The following is a 26,558-nucleotide window of genomic DNA, read 5'->3' on the forward strand; positions in this document are numbered from 1 at the left end:
AGTTTTCATACGTGGCTTCAGGAAAAGAAAGAAGTGCAAACCTAAGCTAATTGTGCACTGTCCGTTCCTATTTACTTGGGGCTGGGATACTTTTCTACAGCTGGAAAACTTTAAATAGTTCTCCAGTTCACACTGAAACAGGAATAACGCAAAGATATGCATGATACACGGTATTAAGTCCATAGCTCCATCTTCGCTACTAAACTTATATTACTACTATCTGTTTTACTGCTGTGGTACCAACCCTCCAAGACATGTCTATTTAGGATAGACATAGCCTCTCACAGTCCTTATTTCTACTCTTTTGATATTTACACAAACCCTGCTGATGATACAATGCTTCACATGCATTTACCGCAGAAGAACGCGCTAACCGCTTTGTAGTACCTAACCTTTAATGCAAAAGGCTGAAGCCACATAATCTATGAGGGTGAGGGAGGAAAATTCAAGAGCGCTGCAAGCATTCGCGTCCTTGTAATAATGAGGGGTCTTTTGGATAAAACCAGCCAGCCAGTTCCTGGAAATGGATCATCACTCCCCCTGTTACAGAGAGCACACTTAGAAACCCCAAGCATTCCTAGTAGCAGTTGGCTCGATGCAGAAATGCCACTGGCTCGCTGATAACTTCATGTCTGCCTTTCAGAACGAGAGGGTTATCAGCAGCAGCTTCCACCATCCGCTTGCAAAACCTCACCCTCACCTTCAACTTCCTCTAGCTCCTTGACATCTTCGGGCACACGGTGTCCCGGTGACAGACAGTAACCAGATGATCTTTTACCACCCAGCACTGACTTGTTTCAGGAATTTAATCTGATTTCCCAGAATAAACAGCACATCCCTTCGTTCTAAAGCTGGCGTGCAGGTGGGATTGCATGCCTCTGACTTTATAAATAGACCTAACCGTTGGTGGCTTTGGTACATGTCTGCGATTGAGCCGTTCGCCTCTTGGTTTAGAAAACCCCATCCCCTGTCTGGGCATTCATTGGTGATTCTGACTGACCCTGCATGTTCAACCGCCCTGTCAAACAGCTTGGTGTCTCCTAATTCGAACAGCAAAATCACTTTCTGCTTTACAACCAATAGCTCTTACTGCAATTACTTTCCACTTTTTGTTGTTGTCAGCTACACTATACTGATTAATTAAAAGCACATGCAAAATACAGATTTAGAATTACCTTGCTGCAGTAGGAAGCAGAGATTACTAAAAGGGTAACTACCCATACATGGCTACATCCTTTCTCTCCATCCATCCCTCCCATTTACCGACTGGAAAGGTAACGAATCAAAAGGTTCACCCATCCTCATGCCCCAGGGTGGGATCGGAAAGTTTCAGGCTCCTCAATTCCTACTCATGTACTTCAGGAAGTCACTGCTCCTCTTGGGAACTTCTCTATCACTGGCAGTGCACAACTGTGCAAATTGCAGATATCAAGCTTGAAGGGAATTGTTTTAATGGATCCCTGCATAATTTAAACATGTAGCAAAGATCAGAATGTGCCTTGGAGTTTGTTTTTTTTTTTGGTTTTTTGTTTTTTTGTTTTTTACACATGACTTCAGTGTTTTAAGATACTTAGTTATTTCTTATTTACATTTTAGGACTCGCATAAGACTTTTCTGGTAAAAGTCCCCCCTAAAATTATTTAAAAATCCTGAAAGGTCTTGCAAAACAAAGAGAGAAAATAAAAGCACTCTTATATACTCATTCTATCTGCACAAAGATAAAAGCATGCTTGTACAAATGCAATTCCGAACAAAACACATTTAATATTTCTAAGGAAAAAAAATGTAAGGCATAACAATAAAGCTGCTGTTCTATCAGACTGAGGGTGCTGTTGACTTTGTATATGAACCTTTAATCCTCTTAAATGATATGTCATCATCCCTCAGAGTATGTCAGATCCCTCACCCAGAACCATCGCCTTCATCTTCTGTGCTTGCACCAATATTTGTAGAGACCAACGACTTTATCAGAAGTTTAGTGAGCCTGTGATTGAAAAATCCACAACTGATTCTACTGCAACCTAGTCTTATGCCCAGATTATTGAATTAAGTATACATTATTGAAGTTTTGGCTACAATGTCCCTGGAGGTATTTAAAAGACATGTAGACATGGTGCTTAGGGACATGGTTTAGTGGTGGGCTTGGCAGTACTAGGTTAATGTTTGGACTTGATGATCTTAAGGGTCTTTTCCAACCTAAATGATTCTATTATTCTATGTATCTTTAATTATAGATTATAATAAAGGTTTTGGGGGAGAGGGGTTAACTTAAAGCACAAATATTGCCTCAAATCATAACTCTTAGGCTCTTTCCAAGCACTTGTTTTCCTTTATTTCTTCGTCTTAAAAAAAAAAAAAAAAAACCAATAAAAATCCAAAACCACCAAACAAAATTAAAACCATCTCTCATCCAGACTTTAAACCCTAGTTCTTATTCCCCATATAAGCACACAGCTCTCACTAAATCAGAGCTGCATCCAAAAGCTGAAATTGATTCAAACATGGTCTAGTACGAGCACAGATTGATGTCCCATTTTTTCCTCAGCCTTAGTTCTTTGAAGTGTTGCACCATAACAAGGTCAAGGCCTCTTCCTGCTTGGACTGGACACCTGGCTTGTGCTTTTAGACCTCAAGAACTAACTCTAGCTTTCATCTAATTACAGACACCACTAAATACCGATTTGAATCCACAAGCAGGCAGTCAGGGATCCAGGTTCCCACATATGCTCTGCAAAAAAGGCTGGATGGCCTATTGACAACCTCCTCATTGGATGTGAGGGACAGATGGGACAGGATCCCACAAGGCAGAGCCTCTCACATCACAGTGTCAGAGGACTCACCCCTGAACTCCCATACCTCACTTATTTAGTATATTTTTTAAACAATTCACCCGTTGTCTACACAAGCTGCTTTTCTTTCTCACCTTCCCAACAGCACTGGCTAAATTAACAGAAAACATGAAGACAGCCATAATTCTACCAATTACTTAATTAGTCTGTGCTCAGCCATTGATTGCATTTCATATGTTGCTTTCTCGTTCTGTGCAAGAAACAGAAGATTTCAAAATCACAAGGAATCTTCAAAATGACAGTAAGCTTTATTTTAATCCTCATAAATTGTGGACCTTTTCATCTTTCACTCATTTCCATTTTTTTTTAATTTTTAGGCAACACCTACCATACTGCAATCTTGTATCTAGGAAAGGAAGTTTTAACTTCAGTGGTATGAGTGAAGTTCATCATTCTTAGGGATAATGTCACGAAAGGGGAAAAAAGAAAGAAAAAGCAAGAAAAAAAAAAAAAGAAAAGAAAAGCAAGCCTGTTCCTGTGGCAAAAAAAAATCCCTCAAAACACAGTTTCTTTCCATCTCCACAATAATTGAATGTAATGTCAAAGAATAAATTTAGGGTGAAGAACTAATAAGTACGAAGGAACAGAAGCTGTTTTCTGAACTAGTATTTCAGCAGAAAACTCCAGACAGAAGCCCTGGCTACTGTTGGTTTAGGGCCACTGACAAAAGGAACACTTTGAGAAAGATATTGTCAAACAACCCTAGTTCTGGGGACCCAAGCAGAAACAGTCATTCCTTAGCACTAGACAATAAACTGTCTGGATTTCTCAGCACTGTATGTAAAAGCCACACTTATCTTCTCTTGCCCTTTAAAGTAACTAAAATTTCTGTGACTCATATTTAGTCATATTTTTGGCAGCTTGGTCTGGCTAGAACCAAGTCAGAACTGCTAAGTAGAAATTCACAACCAGGAAACTTTAGAGTGAAACAACGCAGACCTTTGGAAAAAGGAAAGCAATATACTCAAGAAATAACGTGTACCTGGGAATGCACTGAACCACCTACAACTCTTACGTGTACATATATTTCCAACTTATTTTTCCTCCTAGGTCGTCCTAGCCTGTTTCTTGAAGAGTGCAGGCAAACAAGTTCACAGGAGACACTCGGAAACTGCTCAGTCAAGACGACGGGGAACCCCACATGCGTGACACCCCTGGGGGAGGAGGAGGTAAAGACGTGCCTAAGGCTGCCATTTACTGTCACTAGCCCTGCAAGCTGGGTTAGGATCAAAGAGGAAAATGGTGAATTACACCAATGGTGATGGAGAAATGCAGCCAGAACGTGCAACCAAAGAGAAATCCCATCCTTTATGATTCAAGTTAAATGCAGTGGAAATAAGGAGGATACATTCCTCTCCAAAAGGATCTGCAGAACAAGGACACCACAACAGTAAGGCATAAAAATTCTAGACAAAGATGACTTTTTATTTATTTATTTTTAATCTCCATAATTTAACACTGAGTTTAAAGCTTATGGGACCACCTCAGTGTTAACTGTGATGTATCTCCAGGTTTAGTAAAATGCAGCACTGCAATAATACACATGACCGTCACAAAAAAAATCCAACCAATCGCTATTCCAAAAATAACATACCAGAAAAACACTCTTACATGACGTATTTAATGTTTCTTTTCAGCACCCTCCTCAATGTATTTGGATAAGATTGTCTGGCTACACTTTACTTCCAAGCCTATCTTTATCTCATTGCACATGCAGACCTATTCAGAAAGTACGTGCGGGCTCCTGGAACTGCTAACCAGCTGACATAATCTCAGAGTAGTTACAAGCTTTGAACTTCCTGAAAGACAATCAAGACTAATTTAGTTTCTGAAATAAACCTCACATCACACAGACAAATCACCTTGCTATAGAAGATGCTAGGACACACTACCCAGAGAGAAACTTCAGCTTCACGCACCAGCAAAATACAGTAAAAAATCCCCTGAATTCAGAAGGTACCAATCTTTAAAAGCATCTTCTTAAAATAAGGGTTTTGGCTTTATGACATGCTTCTACATGGTTAGTTTTTGTTGTTGTTTTGTTTGTTTGATATTTATTTTGAAGAAGCTGTTATCACTTGTTAATAGCAATGCAACAAGATGAATTTGCAGCTTCTTTAAGTATGATGCCATGGACATTGGCATGAAGGCACATTGGCACTAATCATTCATTGAATTCAGTGGGAAATCTCTGACTTCAGAGGAAAGGAGTAAGCCCCCAGACTGAAGGCCAGACTGTCCGATATAGCACCTTTATTTTGCTTCCAGTCTGAATTTTCTGAGAGCATCTCTGTCCCTTTTCTCCTAGAAACTTTTTCTTCCAGCTGTAAACAAAGTCTTTTTTCTTTCACATGTTTCTGTGCTCTTGTCTAGTTTCATTGTGGTTAACATGCAAGTAAATACATGCAAGTCCCTATTGGATGGGTGACACACGGGAGGGAAGGGATGCCATCCAGAGGGACCTTGGCAGGCTGGAGAGGTGGGCCCATGCCAACCTCATGAAGTTCAACAAGACCAAGTGCAAGGTCCTCCATCTGGGTCAGGGCAATCCCAAGCACCGATATAGGCTGGGCAGTGACTGGCTTGAGAGCAGCCCTGAAGAAAAGGACTTGGGGGTGCTGGTGGACGAGAGACTCCACATGAGCCATCAGTGTGCACTAGCAGCCCAGAAAGCCAATTGTATCCTGGGCTGCATCAGGAGAGGCGTGGCCAGCAGGTCGAGGGAGGTGATTCTACCCCTCTGCTCCACTCTCATGAGACCCCACCTGCAGTACTGTGTCCAATTCTGGAGCCCCTACTACATGAAAGATATGGACGTGCTGGAACATGTCCAGAGAAGGGCCACGAGGATGATCAGAGGGCTGGAGCACCTCTCCTATGAGGACAGACTGAGAGAGTTGGGGTTGTTCGGTCTGGAGAAAAGAAGGCTCCGAGGAGACCTTATAGTGGCCGACCAGTATCTTAAGGGGGCCTACAAGAAAGCTGGTGAGGGGCTTTTTAGGATGTCAGGTAATGGTAGGACTAGAGGGAATGGATTAAAACTAGAGATGGGTCGATTCAGACTGGACGTTAGGAAGAAGTTCTTCACCGTGAGGGTGGTGAGGCACTGGAACAGGTTGCCCAGAGAGGTGGTGGAAGCCCCATCCCTGGAAGTATTTAAGGCCAGGCTGGATGGGGCTCTGAGCAACCTGATCTAGTGGGAGATGTCCCTGCCCATGGCAGGGGGGTTGGAACTAGACGATCTTTAAGGTCTCTTCCAACCCTAATGATTCTATGATTCTATTCAAGTACAGTTACATCACAGCACAACTACTGACATAGAACATAATTCTATGGTACTGGTTTCTTTTATACCCCCCAAAAGCTGGTATTTGTGCAGTCTAATCTTCAAGTTCTTTGCATGAAGCCACACTTACTATTTGCACCCTTGCTTTCTATAACTTAGCGTTTCTCGTTCTAACAAAATCCTTCTCCTTACTTTTGTATTCGTTTTACTTCTCAACTTGCAGTTTGCGTTTTGGCAGCTAAATACATCAAAGTGACATTTTTATAAAGACAGCTATATACGTCAGTCTAAGAAAATTCAAATGAGCAATCCACCACAACTATGCATTCATTAGCGCTCTCTATTTTCTATGAAATCATCCAGCAGCAAAGATCCCTTGGTGTGACTGTTCTCCCCTCAGTCATAAACCCTCAAAATACTGAAGGAACTCACCGAATTTGCAGCCTGAGTTTCCTGGCTAGATGAAAATCGCACATATTCATTTGGGCCACAACACAATAAATCAGCTTTCTGATGTAGTAACGCACCTTTTCCGCATCACTCTCCAAACCCTGCCTTTCACAGTTATCTCTTAAGTGCAAAGAACAGAATGTAAACTTCTGATACCTGTTTAACTCCAAAATATCAGATAGCTAAAAATAACTAGCCAACTGACTTTAAGATATGACCATCTCACTGTTTATTCCATAGCTACCAATCACACTCCAAGAAGTTATTTTGCTTTGTGCCCTTTGACATTTACAATTATCCAGTGAAAGCTTTAGAACGCCTTTTCTTTCTTAGAACTACAGATTTTCAGTACCGCCTACAAGAAAAGCTGGGCAATGGAGAGAATATCAATATCTGAATTTTCCAATCAGTATTAATCACCCCTTAATTTTCCTGCATAACATGTAAGAATCGGGACCAAACTGAGAAACATGTTCCAAGACACTTAACATGGCAAGTTGCAGCAGATCTATGAGAGCTTCAGAGCAATAAAAAACAACTTTTAGATGCATTTCCTTTACCTCTCAGGATGTAGTTCTGATAATTCTGGTCGGCCTCTGCTCCCACTTTGATTAAGCAAGTCAGACCTTCCGCAACAACAAATTCATGAACCAAGTCCTTGTCATCCTGCCACAGGAGAAAGGAAAAGCTGTGTTAGAATATTGAAAGACAAAGAAACAGGATATATCATAATGCAAAACCAAATGCATGCCTGCAACATTGACTTTAAGCTTGAGATGATGTGAGCAAGTTGATATGGAAGTTGTTATATAGAAATCAGAAGCAGAATTCTGAATTTTAAAATCAGAATTAAATACACCAATGCAAAGTAAGAAAAAACAAGCTTTTACCCCTAAGTCAACTATGGAAGATTAAAATCAGCAAAATATGACTTTTGATTTTTTCATTAAAGGCTTGCAAACATTATTCCTGACACTATAATCTCATCATATCACATAAACAGACATCCTTAAAGTGTCAGGAGAAACAAGAGAAGGCCATCTCTATGCCTTAGCATAATACCAGTTTTAGTATTTTAAGTGCAGGCAGCAAAACTTGAAAACTGGTGGCTACTAAAATCTTGATCGAACAGCACTTAATGAATTAGCCATACAAATTAGGCACAAAACCAGTCTGAAATATTAATGGACAATAACTGCTCTGTGGACAATCATAGTTGCCGAGTTCCTTTCTTTGAGTATTTTTAATATATGTTTTCATACACAACAGTGAATTAGATACAAATTTCAGCTTTCCCTGAGAAGCCAAGATCCAGACAGTAAATAGTTTTGTTGAGAGAGATTTCTGAATTCACTGGGAACACTTGAGCTAAAAATTTTATTTACTTCTTAGTCACAGTGTTTTATTTTTGGTGTTACTTTTTTCTGTAGATAGATAAAAGCATAAATAATGTTTTCTGAAGAGCTAGGAAGTTTACAACGCCCACGTCAGACCAGGGAACTGCAGATGCAAGCACACGATCTTATGAAGACGACAAATTTCCTCTATCCATTTGCCATACTCGAAAAACCGTGAGATTAACAGTAGAGTAAGGAAGAGTACACTGACAATATACTGTTAATACAGACAGCACTAATTACATCGTGATTTCCTCTGTTTTAAAGGTGCATGCACAAATCCCCCTCCACAGCAGCCCACCAGGGACTTCCCTTTGCCATTCCAGAAGAGAACTGAAGAATTAAGACTGCTGTTTACACTGAGTACCTAAGGACATCTTTACAGCAGGGGACCTTTGGCTGGCACTGAGGTTGCTGTATGTTTGGCCAAGCTGACAACCTAAAGAGCATGGGATGGGGGCCTAGGGAGGGGCATGGTCAGCCAGGGCACATGGACCTCTGTCTGTCCCATCCCGAGTAGGGGCCTCTGGCAAATCCCTTCCCAAATGCCACCAGTCAGAGGACTGAACTCTTAATTCTGAAGCAATTTATCTCAAGTTAAGTTGTACAGCAAGTGATGCCAAAATTCACATGGTGAACTTCCAGAACAACATTTTACAAAAACTAGAGTCCTGGAACAAAAAGAAAAACACCGGAGATAAAATGCTTTCTGATGATCAAAGCCACATCTCAAGTTCATTCCCCCAAACTTGGGGTACTTGATTTAAAATCAAGCAACTACAAATACATACATAAATAAAATGCATGCATGCAATACACAGATCCAAATCACCATGGACAGCAGGCAACATTCAAGCTCACCTTGCAAGATGGAGGACCACCTCCAGAAACACACACAGGGACCCCAGAGGAGTCTCCTCCCTGGCCACCCCTAGGAGTCAGGCAACTAATTCCTCCCATACATAGAATCACAGAATGTGTTGGGTTGGAAGGGACCTTTAAAGGTCATCTAGTCCAACCCCCCTGCAATGAGCAGGGACATCTTCAACTAGATCAGGTTGCTCAGAGCCTCATCAGGCCTGGCCTTGAATGTTTCAACATCCTTTTGTATATGGCGTTTTCAACTCAAAGAAACTTGAATAATCTCTTGTTCTTCAAGAATTTTGAATCTCGTTTCTCCTAAAACTCAAGAGAGGAACATATCCCTGGAACTTGTCAGCTAAACTTAAAGTAAAGTATATTCAGGGTTCAGTTAAACTAAGGCCACACTCCATGGTAACTCATAAGGACTTTGCATGCCTAGAAAGCAAGTTACTCTGTATGCCAAGGCCAATGGTTAAAAACTCCCTGCTACTAAAGAGAGAAGGTGCCAAATTTCCCCTACCCAGAGTGGGCAGTGGTGGGAGGCAAGGGCAAGATACTGAAAGGACAGGAGTACTCAGAATTTAGACAAACTAACAGAAATTGGTAGCATAGTGCAGAATCAAGAAAGCTGTGGGCAAAACATCCTCCAAAACATTTTTTCTACAAACCTGATGACAAGTAGATGCATCTTTTATTGGACAATGCCATTGTCTAATTTAAGAGAAACAAGATATATGACAATATAAACTACTGAATGAAATAACCTCCATTATTTTTTCAGATGGTAATGGTGTCCTAGGTCAGAGCACATTTCCCTGTTCTTTAAATACTTTTTGTTGATACTTGAGTAGACATTTTGATTTTGCACCAAGCGTGTTTGCATCATCCTTCAGTTGAGGGGCGGGGGGGGGGGGGGGACAGAAATAAATCATTCTGGATTGACTCACAGTCAAATAAGCAAGACCGGAAAAACAGGAAAAAGGAATAACTGGTCTACGGATTCTGACTTTTATTAATAGACATAACATGCCCATTTGGGAGAAATAAAAGACTATTGGATGATACAAAAAAAATATTCCCTATGTGAAAGAGCTAACAGTAGTTCAACTTCAGAGACCTTCAGGTCAAAACCAAAAACTAACTAAAATTTTTAACAGCACATAGCTATTAAGGGCTGTTCGACATTCAGTGAAAGATAAAAACTGAAATACTCATTATAACTTTAAGATGTTCCCCATAATCTTCAATAGTGATTGCGTATTAGAGTATCACCTGGGGAAAAATTAGCACTTAATTCTCAAAATACCTCATGCTAAAGATCTGATTTATGTTGTTGACTTTTTATATTATTAAAAAAAAAACCACACCACACAAAAAAAAAAAAACAAACAAATAAAAAACCCCAACACAAAACCAAAAAAAGTCACCCCAACAACCTTCCCAAAGCAAAATGTGAGATCTCTCTTATGGAACTTTTTCACAGCAGCCAAAGGAGTAAACCACTACAGCACAGTCTCATCCTTGACTGAAAGGAGATATATTACTGGAGAACAGCAGAGGAAATGAAGGGCATGAGGGACTCTAACCAGACCACTTTTGGAAAGCACTGAATAAACAAATCAAACCTGAATTAAAAAAAGGCTTTTAAGGTACTTTTCCTTTCCCAAATAAAAGGGAAAAAGAAGGTGTAATGAAGCAGAGTACAAACACATCATGCTCTAGACATAAATCTGAACTCAGTACATTATCTATCCCATCATGTATATACGATGAGAGGAAAGAAGCAAACATCTGGAATGTGCACAGAAAGATGAAAGGCATCCAAGCCCATACGGTCTACATCGAAAGGAGAATGTTTACATCAATTTTGGTCTAGGATAATCTTTTCAGACCCATTAACTCACTGACTTGCCAAGTTAGGTGACCTCAAGAGTAAAGGCTACTCTCTAGCAGTGGTAAGAGGTTCAGGTTTCCAGGAAGAAAGCATTCATTGTAGGGAATATATGGTCTGTGTGACAATGATATGTACAAGTAGCTGCCGCTATGTGTGTGATAACAGTTAAAAGGAGGCAGGGAAAGGTTGTCATTTGCTATGGAAATGGACTCCACTGCTAATATCGCAAAGATTTATGACCCCTTAATCAGCAGGCATTAAGGCACTGATGAGAAAAGCAGCAAAACACAGGCAAAGCTCTCTAAGCTTCCTGCTAAGCTCCTGCAACCATAAAGATTGTGCAGTGACACAAAGGCTGGCTACTTAAAGTCTTTATGAAAAGATACTGTTGGCCTCGTCAGATAACTATATTTTATGTTTTCATTCACAGACTTGCAATAGATCATGTCTCTTTCTCTCTTTAGGCATCTCACAAGGAAGAAAAAACGAGATAATGTATGTTGCTTTGTAACAGAGCTCTTTTTTGTCCAATGTATAACGAAAAAGACATTAAATATATTTGAACTGGTGAGTGTAAAGCTTGCCTACATGGTTGACAAAATGTACAAATCATACTTTCATCTCAGCCTAGCTATTAAAAAGACCCCACAAACCCTGTGATCAAGCAGTCTATACAAGTTGTTCACGTGTCACTAGCAGAATCAGAAGTATAGGCGGGATTCCCATCTTTCCTACCCATTCCCCTGTCTCTGAACCATTTGATACATTCTCTAATGCAGTTTTGTGAGGTCTTATCTGAAGGTTGAGATTGAAGACTTTTTTCCAATGAATGGCACTTTGTGAGAATGCATCTTACCTGATGTGCAGCTTCCACATGCAAAGATAAATTGCTTACATACTGTTAAAGATAAATCTTTCTGAAGCCTGCTATTTCTGCGGGCCATATGTTTGAAAACTTTAACGAAAGCATGATTATTTTTATGCCACAAGAAAGTTGTTTTGTTTCCTAATAAGAATCAAGGTTTTGGAACACAGTTTTTCAAGGGGATTTTTTTTTTTTTTAAGCTAACAAATACTGCTGAAAGCTCCATTCCAAGTATTTGGGAAAACTGGATTAGTAACTGAATATTCACATTTGGATATGCACATACATATTCCTCTTTTACGTGGCCAACAGCTGTGCAGAGCACTGTCTTTCCAAGGAATTACAACAAGATGCTCGTCTATGAGATTTCCACCAAGGAGAACTTCATTTTTATGTTTTTTTTCCTTTCCTTTCATAAGCTATCCCATTGTTTCTGATTGCTTGAGCGTTCCCATATTTAATCCTAGGCTGTACAATTCTCTCCTATTTCTGTTACACAGTTAAACATTGCACATTTTATAACATTAATTTCTTTAAATAAGGAACTATGGGGTTCCCCAGCCTGTTCTCTCCACATGATATGTTACTGGGTGAGCCTGCAATTACATTCCGTACTGACAAAACTTTCCAAAATTCAAAAATTGTGATAATCCAGCCTAGAGGTCAGAGCAGCCAGGATGCTGGCCATAGCCACCAGAATCTTCCTGCTAAGCTTTGCCTACGGGCTTACAGGAGGGGACTGCGCTCACACGGAGCTCCAGCGGCTGATGCTGAGGAAGAGCTTCCCTCTCTGCTCTGTCACTCTACAACATCCCTATTAAGAGAGATTTAAATTCTAATGATTCTCAGATCAGCTCTCATTTTGTCCGTAAACCAAAACCGGTCGCTTCACAAAGATATACTGCATTCACATTTGAATGTTGTGATAATTCACCTAGGCAAAAGAGAAGATGAATATTGCCAATTTACCATGCAATGTAATGTAAGAGAAGAAACGTAAACCCTACTGGATTCAAAGAGGAGGAGCATCCTCCTCTGCTGCCTAAAATTTTGCGGGACAAGATGCTGGCAGCATCCCAACGCAGAGTCCTACAGGCAGAAAGGGCACGGCTCATTCACACACTGCCTGGCTCCTGAAGTAAAAAAAATCACTACTTTTTAAGAGGGGGAGCTAGGGAAATTTTCACTCATTGCTATGTTCATCTATGAAATAGTGTGCTGGGGAAGCGTGCTGTCCCCACTCCACATTAATACATCAGAGCAAAGCCTCCTTGGAAACCCCTTTTCCTCAGATTTCCCTGCCAGGAGTACATGCTGCACACACAGCAAGGAGGCAGAACTGAAACAGAAACCCCAGATGATTACGCTCAATGTGAAAAAAATAAAATAACATGGAAAAATACATGGATCACAAATCCTAGTGCACTCACAGAGAGTCCCCCCAAAAATATAAAAGATGGCCAACCGCTTTAGAAGTGAAAAAAACATTTTTTCACTCCTTTTATTTTTTTTTTTTTTAATCTCCTGCAAAGTCAAGATAGGATCACAAAGTTCAGCTGGTTTTAGGAGGATTAAGGTTTAGGGATTAAGTTTCATTCATTTGGGGATGTAAATTAGTGGCAGAGGGACAGCAGCTGACTGGTGAGGAAAGGGAGGAAGGAGGAGGCAGGTCAAAGAGCAAAGCATGCGCGACTGCAGGCTTTCGCTGGCATAAATCTCAAATGACAATACATCTGGCACTCCACCACAAGAAAGTAAAATACAGGACTATTGCCCAATATACTTGAAAAGCCTCCTGTTACTAAGCGAATAAAGGCAGAATGATGAAATCTGGGTTTCTGTTAGCATCAATGATGGGTAGGCCCTTATTCCACACTTCCTACTCCGAATAATACAAGGAGATTAGAAGTTTACAGATCTTTTTTCCTAAGCATTCCTCTGGCTTGAACAAACCCTCATGTATACAAAAAAACCCAAAAACAAAACAGCCCCACAGCTTGCTCCTAACCTGACTGCCCTGGGCAGCAGTAGCGATGTGGCAGCACAGGGCTATGACTAGAATGCACTTCCATTACCTGAAAACCTTCATGTCCACAGCTTCCCCATATAATTTCTAATGCTTGCCCCACCAGCAATGGAAAATTAACAGCCAGTTCCTCTCAGCCCTTCTTTCAGGTACCTCGCTCTGTGACCCCAAAGTCTTCATTAGAAATACATCACAATAAAGTCTCCACAAGAATGTTTTTAACTATTGCTACCTGCCTTCAGTACACATCACATCTGCTAAAGTTACCAGCAAAATAATTACTCCCATTGACAAGACTACGACGATGTAGTAATAAAAGAGTTATGCCGTGCTCTATTAGAAACAGAAATCCCAGACCATTTCTGGAGTCCAGCTTTTTTACTGGCTAAGCAACAGGTTGCATTTTATAGATCAAGATTGGCTTGCACTGTTTGCAGTTAGAAATGCTCATTTTGGCTTGAAAACTGAGTAAACATAGTCAGGAAGTGATTGAAGGAGCATGGACCGCCAAGATATAATTTATAGTTACTTTCCCACACTTTAAACCATAGTTCTGTTCTTTGGACTCCAAAATTATTGACATAATTAAAATACTAGATTGCCAATCCAGAAGTGCCTGATGCTATCTAATTCAATTGTCACTGTTTATTTCAGTCCATTTTAAGAGCCAAGTCATCTATTGCAAACAAATCTGGAAAGAAGTCATCACAAAAACATACACACACGCACATATGTATATATATTCGCACATACATACATAAACTTAAGTCCTCTGAGTCCCTCGGGACTGTATTGCCATTAAAACTTAAATTATTTAAGAAGCTACAAAAGAATTTTATGTATGGACAAGATGAGCTGGTAGTTAAGCAGGCAAAGTCTTGTATTAAACCATGAAACCTCTGCTCTACTTTGAGTCAGGACACTATTTTCAGAAGATGAACCAAACACAGCTCTCAGGGGTAGCAGAAGGAGAGTCTTCTCCTGTCACAAGAAGTCCATCTCTCTAGGACAAGTATTTTCACTCCCCGATACCTGGCAACTCAGAAACTCCCCCAGGATGAGAATGTTAGGCATGTTCAGTTGCTGTCTTCTTCCTCCACACTCCCACCAGCACACCTAGAGGAAGAACTCCTTGAGAACAAGGGTGTCCTAGACTGGGATGTTCCAAAACTGCAGTCATCTGCTAGAGGTAACTGAGGCAGCCACAGAAGCATTTTTGTCGTGAAGGGTTTGATGGGGACCAGGCAGCCAGTTTGTCCCTCAATGGAAGCTCCTTCCCCTTGTTGGTTGCAAACGCACTTCAGGTGCTTTACTGCCCTCAGCGACTGTGCCACAGCTTCCACTCCTGTGCCCTCCAGGCTTTTCCCTTACACTCCTCTGTGATGACTCCACGCTCCTTATTTGTTTCTCTCCCCAAGCCTTTACACCTTCACAACTCATTACATGTACATCCATGTAGAAGCATGACCATAACGTGATGTCAAGACATCAGTATTTTTACACTGTTCCCGTTTTTCCTATTCTCCCATCTATTTACATGGAGCAACAATTTACAACAGCATGCACAGAAATGACCGTCCCCCTTTATTTTCAGTGGGGTAATATATTTAAGCAATCTGCAATCCAAAGTTTGGCTTCTAGCGATGATTACAAGGAAAATTCACCCTCAGCTATCAATTCTGTTACATATCCTTGCCATGAGTCAGTTGCCCAAGTAGCAATCACCAAATGCCAGCATTTTTTTGCCAGTCTTTTAAACACATCTGTGCCAGCTAATGATAACACTATGCCATGAAAGTATTAAAAATAAATTCTTTTTCTTTTCAGGACTAAAACATTTAAAATGCAGACCACACTATTGCTTATTATGGATTTCTACCTTGGCACCAAAAACCAGATACACAAATTCACCCAAAAGCAAAGTGTTTGATTTACAGCCATTAATCCCCTGTAGTCTCCCTTCTGAAATATCCTCAGTCCAGAAAATAAATATTCTGTTGTTTCTCAAGAACACGTTTTGTATTGCACTAAAAATACCAGCAAAACAAATACAGCATTTGCTGATGTTTCCCGTTAGCAAAGCAGAGAAGCCGCACCACTTATTATTTCACACCTCCTTTACATAAGGACACATTTTAAATTGTATGCCTTTCTGCAGTTTCTTTTGGATAGCTGAAAGAATACATGGAGGCAAAATAAATGTTTTAATAGTTAACACTACTTCACAAATTAAAACACACGAAAATATATCCAATATTTAATACCTTGAAACAAATACGCAGCTCTCTTACAGACAGAATTTCTTCAAGCTTGAGGGTATTAGGAGGTACTCTAATGCGAAAGAGGTTCAGAAATCTTTGGATTTTTTTTATCTGTCCAAAGTTTTAAAAATATATGAAACTTGAAACAAGACATTTAAATCTTTATGAAAAGATTTAAAAGTTTAAAACTTCCTTAGCAATCCTTAGGGAAGGAAATACAAGTTTGTACTGCTCAGATGAAAACAAAGATATCTTCAGTGGATGTAACTGAAATCCCCAAAGAATCACTCATGTCTTAAGCTGATTAAAGACAAAATTTAGAGAGTGAAGGGTGCTTAACCTGCATAGCAAAGTTGCTCCTGTGCCATACTTATGTTCTTACTTTAAGTCTGCTTTCTTCAGTTACCAGGACCAAATTATTGTGATCCTGCCTGATCTTCACCACCATCTTCTGCAAGAAAGTTCTGTTTTCCCTTTATTCTGAACATGGTGTTTTGCTTCCTCAGTAACTTTGGCCATTAACTTCACTACTTTCACATAACCCGTCTGATTCCTGTATCGGATGAGGGAGCTGCAGGTTGAAGCCATCTTACTGTGACACTAATGCTTGCTTCTAGTGCTCTCACTGCACTTAACCTTGCAGTTGCATGATGCCACGTTCAGCTGAGAAAGATCTCAAGAGTGATCATCTAGTTCTACCACTGAAAATGGTGGGCTACCTGTTTGGGTTTCTACAGAGTAATAAACTGCTGCATTTCATCTTTCAGGAGAGGGAACTGAACTGTACTACAATTCTTAAAAGAGGTCAAAAGAAAGATGGAAAAGAAAGTCTACCACTATTTTCAGCAGGCTGAACCATTTGTAAGTAACTTTCTGCTTTCAGTATTTAATTATTTCAGATAATGAAGGTGCAAATACTTACAGGATCTTTTTCCCTAGACTTTTTTCCTAAACTTTTTTTTTCCCCTGTGAGTGTAAGAAGTAAGCAAGCAAGCAAAACTAAGTCGCACCTCAATATCAGATTAATCTATACAATTATTATCCAGAAAAGCTTTGGTTGTAAAGACATGGTGAAATGAACAAAAAAGCAGAAGAAATGAACAAAAAAAAGTCCTGCTGTCGCTGCCTCTGTTTGTTTACAACAGTCCGTCTACCTGTATACACTCAACCACCACGTAAAAATAACACTGAAACTAAGACGTTTTATGCCATTGACTTGATGGGGACAGAATTTCATCCTTTGCACCTTGAGTACACAGCAGATACGCCAATACGCTGTAGTTTTTTCTTCCCAGTTAATAGCGGAATTAAAAATTACGAGGAAAGTCACCTAGAGCAGACCCCACCAGGGATATTCTTCATGGCAACTAAGCAACAGATCAAACAAAGTTCATGGATTGCATACCTGAGGAAGCTAAAGTAGATAGGTTCCATACCAAACAAGGTTTCCTGTTCCAATTCAAAGATTTGCATAAATTAGAGAACAAATAATGGTGGCTTCCCAAGTTTTTAGGCTATCCTTGTGATGGAAGTAGTTCACATTTTACAGTCACGTTAAGAACTGTTTAGAACTCAGCCTGTAACACTGTGTAGGCATGAAGAAGGCACTCTTTGCCAATGAAATTGAGAAACGGATTTTGACGTTTAAGGTGTCATATCTATTTTATTAATAATCTCTAAAGAGTAATGAGACATATTATTTGTAAAATAGGATGAAACAGATAAGTAAATTGCTGCGTGGAACTGCAGTGAATTTGATTTGGGAAGGAAATGAAGGTTTCTCTCTTTTTCATGACTTAATCAAGAACCCTTCCAAGAGGGCTCTAAAAGGGGAGAGGTGGCAGCCGGCCTCACAAGTGATGACAGCAGCCCCTAAATCAAGTGTCACACAGCTTCAAACCCCAAGGAGTCATCAGTCATGCTCGAAAGAGGGGAAGGAGCAGCCTCCTTCCTAGAGATCAATGAGGCAAACACAGAAGACTCCTTCTGCTCTGCTAAGGATGATTGATGACTCCTTAGCAGCTGAAGTGTGTGACACTTGATTTCACTCACTGATAAGATTGTGTCTATCCAAACACCTTCTAGTTAATGTTTCCAGGGCCCCTACATAGCTGTTCTTTGTGACGTTTTACACAAAGCTCAATTGTTCAATGATTAATGAATTTCTCAACAATAGAAGAAAATTCCGTAAGAAAATTTTTGTAACTGTGTTGCCTGATATTCTGATCACAACACAGAATGGGAATCTAGGATCCTCAAGAAAAACAGTTGGAGATCTCCTGCATTTGTCAAATGACACTTAGTGTGGAAAACGGTCCTAAAATAAAACTAGCTTTTTTCCTTAACACTTTAAAATATACCCATTAGGTCTGCTTTCCAGAAAACCTAATGCATTGATTGATTAAAAATATTTTCCAAAACTTTAAGAAGCAGATTTACACATGATTATAGATTTCAGACTTAAAACAGGCTTTTTAGATTACTTTTCTTACAACACCATATTCTTATCCAGTTATTTCATATTTTGAAATGATACAATCAGCATGATTTGAAACTACGCTTTGTAATGTTCTGTAACTACAAGGCACACTTTTGTTTATAGGTTTGAAAACATGCCTGCTTTATATTACATCTAGTCTTAGCAGAGGTCTTGTTAAATAATTTTTTTTAATATCATGCAAAATGCACAGTACTATTTACATATATTATAGCGCTCATGCCCAATTTTTCTGCTTTTAAGATTGATATTGAATTAGATGTTTTAAGCAGCTGTATTTTTATCTTTCTTATGATATTACAACCAGGAAATGCAAGAATGTTTTTCGACACTGATTTTATAAGTGTAATGTTCAGCTGGATTCTGCCCCAGATGCCTTTGGGAGTTTTAGCACTTTGCACAAAATTCACAAATCTCTGACAAATGCAAGAACCAGGCAAGTTAGAATTCTGTCAGAAAATACATTAGAAAGGAGTTAACTGTACTCCAACAGGTTGTCAATTATATCTGTATTCCTCTTTTCAGTTCTTTTAAGGCCAAGTGCTTCACGTACTTCTAGTCCAAACATTATTTTCCTTACTCTGTAAGTTTGTTCATTAAAAAGCATACTGGTAAATCAGAAGAAGAATACGACAGTCTAGTCCAGCAAATGATTATGAATGTGGTAATCTTAACCCTTCCAAATGAATGACAGGAACAGAATGGCATTACTGTCAAAGAAAAATGCTCCACATAACCTTTATCATTTTGCCAAAACCAGCCCACCAGAAGAAACCAGAGAGATTCCAAGTTTGGACTTGCCAAATGAATCTTTCATTTAAAATTTGAAACAAAGGCATTGCTTTTGCCAAACGTTGCTAAGCTTTACTGAGGCCTCGCGTGAAAAACCAAGAGCTCAGACTATTTGGAATTCATATTTGATGTAAAACTTGGGCTTGTTCCCACTTAATACAAATAAGAGACTGCACGTTACCTTGAAGCTCTTTAAATTAAAAATGATACTGACAGAGAACTGTGCCAAATTAACTCAGCTATGATGAAATGATTATAAAATCATGGTGTTACGAACCGTCTTGGCACTTGAAGACATGATGAAGTCTCCATAACACTCTGAAAATTTGTTAAAATGAAAATAAAGACTGGTTTTGAAGCTAACATTTTATTTCTGAAACATTATATTCTTAAGGAATTTAAAATACTAAGTATAATGAGATACAAAATCAAACAGATATTTATGTTGAAAAATACACCTTTTAAAAAACTTTTATCATAATGATAGATTTCTAATGCTAACAACACTTTAACGTCATAGTCTAAAAATAAGTATGACCTTCTGCACAATAGCATTTGGTCTATAATATAACCTTATAACATTAAGTTGTATTTTTCTTCACTAAAACATTGAAACAGATATAAAAATCATCTTACATTCTCTCTCATGGTTCATTACACGATAAAATAAGATCACGCTCAAAAGATGCCCTTAGCAATGCCAGTAACTGTTGTTAAGGACAGCAACATTGACAGGTAAACAGGAGTTTACATCATACAGGGTCTCATTGTCCAGTTTGAGGTGTACTTGAGCATACGGTATGAATACTCTCCAGCTTGAGAAAGACTTCTCCTCAATTGTCCGTTAATGAAAACCTGTATTTTGAGAATATATGAAGATTTTTTTTTTTGAAGGGTATGTTTGTTTGACAAACAGCCACAGTTCTACCAGAAGTAGCTACTTAAAGTGGTAACAGATAATTCCCAAACTTCTTTTGATTCTTTAGGAAACAGGGAAGCGGAATTTTTCAAGGAAAATTATGTTCTGAAACTGTCAGACAGGCTTCACTTAAAACCTAAATTTATACACAGATAGGGGGTTATGTGCATTGCTTTTCCCTTCCCTCTCATTACTATTCAACCCAGTCAACTCCAATTAAATTTATAAGGATAAATATTTAAACAACATTTCCATTAAAACAGCTGATCAGCTGGAAGACAGAGATCTTACTGGTGTGTCCCCTGAAAGCACTGAGCACTGTGTGCTCAGAAATACCTACGAGCCTTCAAATAACCCACATGGAAGAGAACATTTATTAATACCCAAACTGGGAAAAGTCATAATATACCCAAAAGTCACAAAATACTCAAACTGGGTATGGGAGGTGTGGGTTAGCTGGGAAGAGAGGTTTAGCACTCACTGCTCATTATATGTGAATGCCCAGACTCACCTTTATTAATATATAAATTCAGAGAAATACAAATACTTCCCAGAAACAGTTGAGGTGAACAAAAAAAGAAGAAAAACAGAGAAGTCTTGGAAACCTGCCTAATTTCCTCTGAGCACACAGTCCACCCACTTGCCAAGCTCACAGGGAAACCCAACTTGCATCATTGTGACAATCCTTCCCTGGGAATGCCTTGAAGAGACAATGGTTTTCCCTATCTGTGGCCATGAGATGACCAGACTGTTTTGGAGCTGGAACTCCTTTGTCTAAAAATTCCAAAATTTGAGGAGTTTTTTCTGATGCATAAGACATCTTCAACTATCAAAATTTTCCATTAAATGGTCCACACTTCACCATCTACTCCTATTGTTCAGAAAATCTTCATTCTGGCATTTTCTAAATTCTGAATGCTTAACTTTGAAACCTGCAAAAAGCATTGTGCATTTTGGAAATTTGCAATTCTGCAGTCTTGCAAATTGTTAAACGTTGTTAGTCTTCTTAGAATAAATGTCTATTTAAAGCAAAGTAAAAAATGCTGAACTAAACCCTTGCACCTACCTATTGTGGCTGAAAAACATTATAGGTTGTCATCCTCCATTTGGATCCATTAGTAAAGGAGAAGAGGTGCTTTTCTTATTGATTTCACTTTTACTGATAGAAATGGAATGTGTCATCCTGAATTCTATTTTAGGATCCCATTGGCAATATGCTCCAGCTCTCACCAACGTTTTCTTTTCACTTTTCCTGATCTGTTGTCTCCAACAAGTTTCCTTCCAGTCCTGCAACTTTCTTGAGTCCTCCTTATCCAGTAAAACCAATCTGAAATCCAAGGTTTTTATCCAATTCACCTTATTATTATCCACACCACCTTTCTTTCACATTGGCTACTTGCCCACAGGACCCAAAATCCTGCTGATTTCAGGTGTCCTCCATAGCAAACATTCACATTCTAATCCATGCCTTTCCTTAAGCTGTTCAGTCACTACCATACCCTCCTCAGCTCTATGAAGTATCTTTTCAGCTAATCAATAAATCATTTCCTCTAACCACAATCTAAATTCTAACACCTTCAGAGCTCTCTCAGTACATCTTGGTTCCTCATCAGTTCTGTCCCATGTCTCTCGTTTCCTTTCTCAGTTTTTGATGTGGCTTAAACCTAGTCTATTTGTCAATTATTAGGCCTATGTTGGTCCATCACCCCAACCCATGGTTTTCTAGCTCCTCTCTTCACATCCCCCTCCCAGTCTTTCCAGTACAGAACTATGCCACAGTCTAATGAGCATCCTAAGTTTCCATCTAAGAGCTCAAATTTTCTTCTTTCCTTTCCTGGCAAGTTCCAAGCACTAACTCTCTCATTACTCGACATCTGGTCCTGCCTTCTGAGAGACTGAAGGCACAGGGGAAGGCTTACAGATCATAAAGAGAAAAGACTAATTGGCTAATTGCACATTACAAACAAAGTCTTAAAATTCTGTTTTGCAAGAAACTGTGTTATTCCCTACATTAAAAAAAGAAATTAAATTCACGTTCAAGTCACAGAATGGACAGCCATTATTTGCTCACCTGAAATATTTGTTTCAAGGAGAAAAGTGCCCGTCTCAGCTCCCGTCCATTGGAATTGTAAAGTTTTTCTGTAAAAAAAAAAGAAAAAGACAACAGAAAAGTTCAGCATAAACAAAACTGACAACATGGCAACATGGCAAAAAGCAGTACAGATTTCAAAAGAGTTGGAGTGGTAGAGTCATAGTGCCCACTTCCCATTAGGTAGACTGCTGTTAAAGAAAGAAGATTTATTTTTTATATATAAAGGAATCATTCATTAACAAAGTGCAAGTAAAACCAGGGTTTAGTTGTCCGTAACTTCAGATGGCATCTCCCAGGTAAATTCACAATAGCTTGAACAAGATCAGCGAGAGACAATGCTCTAAGGGGTTTTTGACAATGCCTTGAAATACTGCTGTTTCTGCATTAAGGTAAATTTAGGGTTTACTGAAAGTACCAGATTAGCCTCAAAAGACTCAACTGAGAGCACTCTTTGCTTTTGTTATCAAAGCTAGAGCCACTGAATCCCATCCTTGACTGCCTTCCCTCTAGACATTCTTTTCTCATGTTCTCATCTTTCTATTGTTAAATCCTTTCTGCAATGGCAATGAACGTTAATACCAGAAATAGTCGGACAGTCTGTTCTAAGCATAATTCAAAACAGTGTTTTATTCTCATGAAAACTGATCTTGATCTTTTTCTAAATTAAGCAGAAGCCTTCTTTTCATCATCCAATACTGAAATATATTACTTCATTTATTCCCCTACTAATGCATACTCATAGAAATAATTTAAAGAAGACAAAAGCAACTCCTCTGCTATCTTTCTCAACCCTGCCACAATGGTTGTGCCTTTGGGAGAAGTCTTAAACAGCATGTCTCAAATTTACTATTGTGCATTTGGAAGCAATTTCTGACTCTGTGCGTGGCTAGAGCAGAAGGTGCGCTCCTCAAGTCTTGCTGGTCTACTCCATTTGGTGTATCTGACTGATAGAAACTATATTCAACACTTCTAGAGTCCTAAACTGTACTTTTTTACACTAATGCAATCTGAGGACAATTACAAAGGAAAATCAGATCTTCACAGCCACTTGATAGGACACACTTTGCCTCACCCACAGATGATCATGAAAGGACCTCCTCTTCAACAGACAGCGGCCAGGTCATGAGACCAAAGTTGAAATGCCCATGGAGTGGGAATATTCTTATGAGAAAATGAAATATCAATCCCCCAAAGTTTTCTTTCTTATTTTCCCTTGTCTATTTTTCATTTAATTACTACTACTTTACACTACAAAATCAAATCAGATTTTATATCCCTCCCTCAGGAAGTTATAAAAAAAGGCCTAGCATTTGAGGATTCAATGCATTTATAACTCAGTAATCAATTTTTTACTTCAATCAAAGAAGGCAGGTTTTAATTTTTGAAAATCATTTCTTATTCCCAATCATCATCTTCAACCAAAGGAAAAACGTGAAGTAAAACTTCAGCAAAAACTTACACTTTTTTTTTGGTAAACTTTGAAAGTAGCTTTGTTCATCCCTAATTGCCTCTGATTTCAAAGGCAGAACGTGTAAAATTGGCAAAACTATTGTTGTTGTAAGTTGTCTCCTTCCTTGCACTGTTTATAGATTCCTGACAAAACACTGGAGGAACAGATTTCACTTCAAGCCATAAACTTAGAGGCATACTTTAATTACTCTAGCTTAAAAATGCACTGGCATGTGAAACTACATTTCTTGGCAGGATAAAGAGTAATTTTGTCAGGAAAGCTTAAAGAATAATAAAGGTCTTTTAAGACCCGGTCTGTCAACTTTACATGCCATATTACACAAAATATTCCTCTTTGAAAGATACCTCCATCTGGCATTTGTTATTACTAATTTCCCTCTATTCATAATTCACCAGCATCATTACAAGCAGAGTCTCTCCAAATAAGGCAGTATATTATCATCTTAATTAAGAGAGGCACCATTTCTTAAAGTGCTGGCAACTTTGTACATAAATATCAATGTCCTAACAAATGCCATCTGTTGGTCTTGGTCTCAAACAGGAACAATCATCGTGCCGGCCCGGGGTAAAGTCCTAACGAACCATTGTTATGATACCATAATGCTGGTTGCTTTCATTGGTGCGTGCAGATTTTTGGTACGTCTCAGAGAAACAATGCCGAACATTTTTCTTCTTGGTCTTTTCACAGGGGATAAGATCATCCTTGGCAATCAGCACAAACAATGCTCTCCCTGCTCGCATGTAGCGAAGAGGACAGAAGTTATTAACTGCAGCTCAAAAAGGGGTCTATCATCAGAGCTGAAGAATCAACTACTGGAAGTAACAGGTTTGGCAACAGCAGTGGCAACAAGACAGGAGCACATATAGCAAACGCTTGAGCTGGTCTGAAACCCCTTTTGAAGAGCAACAGTCCAGGTAAGTCATCTCATCTCTGACATCTGCTACCAGCACACAGCAATCTATACAGAGATCCCTCCTCATGTGGAGCTAACCTTGTTGAATCAGCTCAGAAATACAAGTTCCTCCTAACCTCTTCACCTGATATACTTACACATGGGCAATACGCTGACTGTCTATGTATGCACTGGCACCCAATTCTTAGCGTGCTGGCAGCCATCAAAAACATTCATGGAGCATAACCCAAGGAGGAAAGTGAGATGGTCACTCCTTGGAGTCCTACTATATCAGAAGATGTTTTGGTTTAGAAAACTGCAGTCCAGGGCGAACCTCACACAAGGCAGAAAAGCCAAGGTACTGCATGGATCACCTTATAAAAGCTTGTACTTTTACTGTATTTCTGTGTGCTGCTGTTTTTTCAGAAAATGATAAATGCATACACCAGATTACAGCTCAGGGACACTCAGTAAGATGCTCTCGAAGCCTTACAGGATTCCCATTTGTCAACAGTAACTTTAAAACCACAGGTACATTGGGGGTCATCCCAAAAGCTGCAACCAAGGCTATGAAAACGCATCAATAGAAACTGAAAGGTAGTAATTACTCGTAAGCTCTTTATCTATAGTAGAAAATCAAATCAAAAAACAGAGAGGGAAAGGCATAGTTGCTTATGATGTTTTCAAATGGAAGACAATTCAGAAACCAGATAGGAAATGCTTTTTAACGCTTGGTCTTTTATTTAGCAATTTAAAGTGTTGCCCTCTTTTAAACAGACTGAGAAATACCTCTCCATGCTAAAGCACAGAGGTGCCTGTAATTCCCATGGTGCATCCCTGGAAGAGTTGTCTTTAATCGAAACAAATGATGCCTACGGCTTTGAAACAGGAGTCCAACCTGGTACTACCCCCAGAACCGAAAAATCCTGAGTTGCTCCAAGGACAGCCCAAAAGACCTACCTGCTTGCTGCCTTAATATAACATGTTGTAGATAAGCTTCGATACATACACCAGGGCTGCTTTATGCAAGAAACTGAACCTCTGAACTTCAAGCAGGAACACTCGCTGCTGCACCTCTCCCTGAAACTTCATGAGTCTCTGGGCCTTTGGTAAAACACATCTCCTGCCCTTCCCCAGGTCAGGCACAGGCTGGAGACACACCGTACTCATACACTCCAAGATTAGGGAAGATAAAAGAGGTCAGGCAGCTTGAGATATCTGACTCTATCTACCTATTAATGACTGCATTTTTGACACTTATGTCCTGAGAAGCTATGTTATTGCGGTTCTTTCTTATTACTTTTCTTCAAGAAATAGAGAGCTGCATCGGCTGCTGTGAAATAGGTTTAATTGCAGATACCTAGACGATGGAAAAATCTCCTGGTCGTTCCCTCTGGTGTTAACTAACACTAGAGGGCACTGCTTATTTCTTTATTTTATGAAAGAAAAGGCACTCTCTACCTCCGTGGGCCTCCCACTGATTGAACAATACTGTTTGGGATGCTGAGTTGGTATTTCATTAACCTTGAAACCCTGCTTTTTATCTGCAGACTCTAGAAATTTTCCAGAAAATAAAATCCTGAAATTTTCCTGAGAAATTGAAAGGTATCACCACTGCTGACCCCAAACATTCAAAATTAGAGCCAACTCTTTTGAAACTATCTGATAGAAAACCAGGTACTGGTACGGGCTTGAGTTTTATTTACCTTTCCACAACATGCAAGAGTCACATTTGTTAAATTATCCTTCATATCATAATGGGTGGGTGTATATTCTTGAAAGACAAAGAGATTCCCCCTTAGGTCACCGCTTCTTTCTACAGGCAGAGCGTCAAAGACAACCAGGCTTGTGATACAGCGAGACATGCACGAGAGGTAGCAACCTACAAGTGCCTATTTTCTTGCAATGGCAGCACTTTGGTCGTGAGAAGGCTTCACACTCTAAAAGATAACCATTATTTAATACTGAGATTTTTTACTTTTGCAAAAATAAGTCTCCTAGAG

At 39.3% G+C, this 26,558-nt stretch overlaps 1 protein-coding gene across 14 annotated transcripts in view; it reads right to left on the minus strand.

The window, feature by feature from the left end:
• The window catches only part of FHOD3 (formin homology 2 domain containing 3), a 403,988-nt gene that overhangs the window by 196,972 nt on the left and 180,458 nt on the right, over positions 1 to 26,558 (minus strand). For all 14 annotated transcript variants that reach the window (XM_054190223.1, XM_054190222.1, XM_054190220.1 and 11 more), the window contains exons 4-5: positions 22,172 to 22,239; positions 7,146 to 7,251 (exon numbers count right to left, since the gene is read on the minus strand). In XM_054190223.1, coding sequence (XP_054046198.1) covers positions 7,146 to 7,251; positions 22,172 to 22,239 — 174 coding nt within the window. The remainder of the gene's footprint in view (positions 1 to 7,145; positions 7,252 to 22,171; positions 22,240 to 26,558) is intronic.

The sequence above is a fragment of the Rissa tridactyla genome, chromosome 2 (genome assembly GCF_028500815.1).
Source record: "Rissa tridactyla isolate bRisTri1 chromosome 2, bRisTri1.patW.cur.20221130, whole genome shotgun sequence".
NCBI classification, from domain to species: domain Eukaryota; kingdom Metazoa; phylum Chordata; class Aves; order Charadriiformes; family Laridae; genus Rissa; species Rissa tridactyla.